Below are 4,789 nucleotides of genomic sequence, written 5' to 3' on the forward strand. Positions count from 1 at the left end.
CCGTTCGCGACTCCCACATCGGTCACTGCTCTGGTCCCCAGTGTTGTGTCGCGAGAAAGAACGCGTGAACGGTTGTATAAATTCTTTACTGAGAAATTATCGTTATTATAAGATTATTTGCTGTTTATACCGCTCCTTTTGCTGTGCTTTGATGAGGAAGGCCATAGAGTGTTTTTCCTAATTTTTACTGGTAATTACATTCCCTCCGCTCGTGTTGTCAATTTAACACTGATTCGTAACTCAATAGAGAGCCGTGTGAGAATCTTAAATCAACAGAGGAAATCGAGAGCTCGGTTGAATGTGAACATTACCATACGCCAAGATATGATTAACATTCGTTTGGGGATCTTTGCAGTGCGCGAAGATACATTTCCGCACTCATATGATTGGGTCTGCAACTCTACTTTGGACTAGAGTAGAGGACCAAACCGTCAGAATCAATTTTTCAACTTACTCTTACGGGGAGCTGCTCGACATAAGAAAGCTTGAGAAATTGGCTCTGAGATTGATTTCAGCTTCACCGAGAATCGAACTTGGATCACTCGATCGAAAGACCAGAGTATTAACCACTAAACCGTAATGTTCTAAAAATATATCACTCACAGACTGTGAGTCACAGTCAAGGGAATTAAGAATGATCTCTAGGTTGAGAAGACCTGTAGAAGGTAACATGTCTTCTTGCTCTGTATTGTGGGGAAATATCGCCTTACTTGAGATTCTTTCATCCAATTCTCTGTATCTTTCATTCCTGCAATTGCATATTGCACATTCATCCTTGAGCGAGATATGAATAAAGGGCAGTGCGTCTTCAACAGACGTAACTAAATGCGCGATACTGGGTAGGTGAAATCCATCGTGAAAGTTAGTCTAGCTGATGGACGTCGCTTTCGCGATAATCGTGAAAAAGGCAGATTTTCAGAATGACAGCTTCCCTTGGGTGAATTGCGGTTGAAAGATTGTAGATTCTGGCAACAGGTAACGGATTCATTCCAGTCAACATCGTCATATAAGAGCAGACCGTGGGATCGATTCCCAGTTGCGACAAACTCAACGATTACTTCCATTGGAAATCAATACGACTATGAGACTGCGAATGAGATTAATATAATAACAGTAGTAGACCAGCACACACACACTTGAGTTGAAATGATCATACTTAAATTTCTTCAAGCACCAGCATTCAGAGCGGCCGTAGTCGGCTCAGTAGAGCTCCCGGTCTTTCCAGCTACTGGTTCGCCTCTCGAAGTATCGTCAGAATCAGCACCATCGTCGGCACATGGTGGAAGCTCCCGAAGCCCAAGAGGAACCTCAGGCTCGGCGAATCTATGGCGCATGGCAATAGGGTTGTACGCCCCTTCCCAAACTTCAGCGTTGAAGCCTTTATTAAGACGCTCCTGATCGATCAGGGCGCAGGTCTTGACGGAGAGGAACGAAGCTGCTGAGAAGTGACGCTGCTCGAGATACATCCAAAACAGGATCGTCCCAATGAATAGTGGAAGCATCAGTGGTGACACCACAGCACCCTCCTTGATAGCCATCACCGTCATCACTGTAAACTCAGCTATCACCACACAGGCTATTATGAACCGGATGGCTCTCGCCCATAGTTGACCACCAGTATCATGGGAAGGGTCATAGACGGACGCATACTGGATCTTGTAGACCACCGCAAATGCAGTGAAAGCAAACGCCATCACAAAACTCGTAATAGGCGACATCACAGAGTACACGAAAAGAATCATGAAAAATAGCATTACGGTAGACACCAGTCGAGGCTGCTCGAGCTCCATCGGGAAACTCAGTGGCTTCAGTCCAAGCCAGGGCCGACTACGCTCTTTATCCGAAAGATTCGGGCCCAGCCACCTCCTGAGGAAAGCCGTCACAGCTGGCACCACTCTGATGAGCTCGAGGCCTAGGTCAAGTCCGATTTGGACGAAAACGAAGGAGATGAAATAATTGGCTTGTTGCGGCAGATTGGTAGCCAGAATGGTCTGGAACGTCTCCAAGGGCTTTTCTGTGAGCTCCTTGAGACTCGCCATCAAACTGCTCGCGATGGCACTCACGAAAAAAGTCTGAATAATATAGAATAGCGCGAGCTTACCAAAAAGGGAGGCGTTTAGAGTCGCCAACGAGATGTGGCCCTCCCATTTCGAGAAAAGCATCAAGAATACCGGCAAAAGTGCGTTCAAGATCGACAGTGCAATCGGAGACACTTGCTGTAAAATAATATCCATTGCTGGCCAGGCATCTACCGCGTCTTCCAAAAAGGAAAACTCCTGTTTCAAGAAGGATACGTTGGAAATAGATGCTACGAACGCAACTGGGATTGTCCAAAATATGCACAACGCGAAAGTCGCCGTCAACGAGAGTAGCAAACCTAGCTGTTGGTGGAGATGAGGCATTCCCACGTTAGACCAATAAACATCATCTGGCAGCGGTGTCGGCTCAGTGCACAGCTTGAAGGGCTTGTCATTGAGGAGCATCTGTAAAGCCATCATAGTAGACTGCAGAGACCGGAACGTGATGAAGCCAGCTGAGCGCACTCGGAAGGTTTTCGAAGATGCTATCTTCTTCAACGGAATCAGCGGTACCATTTTGGTGATCTCAGCGATTTCGAAACCCTTGTGAGCGTCGACATCCGGAACTTCCTGAAAGGCCTTGGCATTATCTACAGTCTTGGAAATGTACCGGTTTAGAGACAACAACTGCGCCTCTAGCATTGTGATGGTGTCAAATTCGTTCTTAGAACAAACTGGTTTCTTCGTCTTCTGCCGAATTCCCTTTTGGTCCAGCAGATTGTAAGCATGCTCCAAATTAGGTATCAGCGCATCTCGCTCTTGCACCTCTTTTTCGAGCTCGTCAACGTCCAAAGCTACTCTCACATCAGTCACTTGATGAGGACAAATATCATCAAAATACTCCCGAAGTTTTTCGTTCGACCGAAGATCCTCCGGAATACACCGCACAAAAACAGTGTAATTGGCCACGTTGTGTCGTGCCAGAAACTCATGCCTCTTCTTGAGATACCACGAGAACTCCTTGTAGACCAAAAACAAAGTCCATACGAATATGACATAAGAAGCAAGCAAAGTCGCCACCATAGCGGCGCTACCGTTCGGGAGATGACCCAAACTGTGCTGATCTAACGCATCGGTCTTTCCTGGACTAACACCCTGATACTTGTACACGGGCAAAAGGTAAATCGCATTACAACAACCCACCAGGGCGACCTTGGTGCCCAGCCTGAGCATCCTTATGAAGGCAACAGCGTCAAGACCGGCGTCAGCAAAGAGCTCCTCATCAGTGATTTGGATAGCGCCAACGATCCAACTCCCAAATAGGGTATATTCTCGAAGAGCAAGGGAGCACCGGAGCTCCTCGATATACCGACGAGGTTGATAGAGTCGTGGTAGACGTGGACGTAGAATGGAGTAGAGAATGACAAGTACGGCAAAGATGCCAATATAGAGAGCGAAGGAAAGGAGAACAGCTTCACCACCGACGGTCTCGGGCTCGGGCGTTGGTGTTGGTGACGGGGTGTTTGACATGCAAGAACAAACTGATCATCTCGAGTTTAATGCAACCAATACGACTGCAATTCCCACCACATACAAGCTTCACCAAGAGCACGGAAAACCTTGTATAAACCAAAACACGGTATTCATACATCAGGGCATACATAGAGCACTACACGAAAATCGAATCTGTGCCCTCAACTTAACTCCCCAACATCAACTGATCAAACACAGACCAAACCGCAGTTTAACTACTACCCAGTACTATCAACAGTATAAGTCTATTCGATACGCGACCGAGCAGGGCGTGTATTCGCGACTCCGGTGTTGATGAAAATGAACAGCAGTTTCTTCGCCCCCCAGTTGCCCTGCAGTGCAGGGCCTGCACGCATGCACATGAAACAGACGAATGCGCGAACGCCCGATATTAGGAACACAACTGGGAAATGAACAGGAATATCAAGTTTACAGATAAAAGCAGAATAAACCTAGACACCGAAAGAAAGGAAACTAGTTAAAAAGAAGACGCTATCAACGATGGGGATAGTGGACATCACCACTCTCCAGGCTACAACCATCATATCAATGTACTATTCACATTGATCTAGCTTGATTCAAGCTGCTTGAACCACCCGAGACCCCAGGTTCAATTCCTGGTGGCTTCGTTTTATCTCGTACATATGTATCGATTTCTAATAGGATAGAATTCGACTCAATAACCCATTGCACTCTGTCAACACGGAACAGCTCAAACTGCATTTGCCCCAGGTCTATCCGGTTACACCATCGTATCACCATTTCACTTTTTTTTCAGATTTTCTTGTAATATTTCTGGTGTTTCGAAAATTTCGTATCAGGAAAGTCATAAACTCAGAAACTTGTATGGTTATCGTGTCTCAGGAGTAATGATATGGAAGCGATAAGAAACACTTTTCGTTGAGACTTTCGCCGCCACAGACCCCATTAACCAGTGTTGGAAAAATATATGTTCGCTTTCCTCAGCTGAATTCAGAAATTTCCTGACTATACAAGTCCTCATATGTATCCGGGTTGAAATGTACAGAAGTATTCCCCAAAATTCTCTCCGAATTTCCATATTGTCACCAACACGTAATTGACTTTCTCACAATGCCGTTAACATTGACTCGATAACACTACCCAGGGAATTGCTATTCCGAGGAATAAGCTGAGAACAACAACAGAACAACTTTCCGCTGGCTTAAACTAGTAGGATGAGACACTCTACACAATCACTGGACGATAGAATGATCAAC

The 4,789-nt window shown here is 45.9% G+C and overlaps 1 protein-coding gene across 1 annotated transcript; it reads right to left on the minus strand.

Annotated features, from left to right (window-relative positions):
* Positions 1-1,166: 1,166 nt before the first annotated feature.
* On the minus strand, positions 1,167-3,548 carry Pmar_PMAR005614 (conserved hypothetical protein; the record flags this gene model as incomplete). The annotated part of the gene is made up of 1 exon (XM_002782822.1): positions 1,167-3,548. The coding sequence occupies one exon, from the start codon at positions 3,546-3,548 to the stop codon at positions 1,167-1,169; it is 2,382 nt and encodes a 793-aa protein (XP_002782868.1).
* Between the last annotated feature and the right edge of the window lie 1,241 nt (positions 3,549-4,789).

The sequence above is a fragment of the Perkinsus marinus genome, assembly GCF_000006405.1.
Source record: "Perkinsus marinus ATCC 50983 genomic scaffold scf_1104296938120, whole genome shotgun sequence".
NCBI classification, from domain to species: Eukaryota; Perkinsozoa; order Perkinsida; family Perkinsidae; genus Perkinsus; species Perkinsus marinus.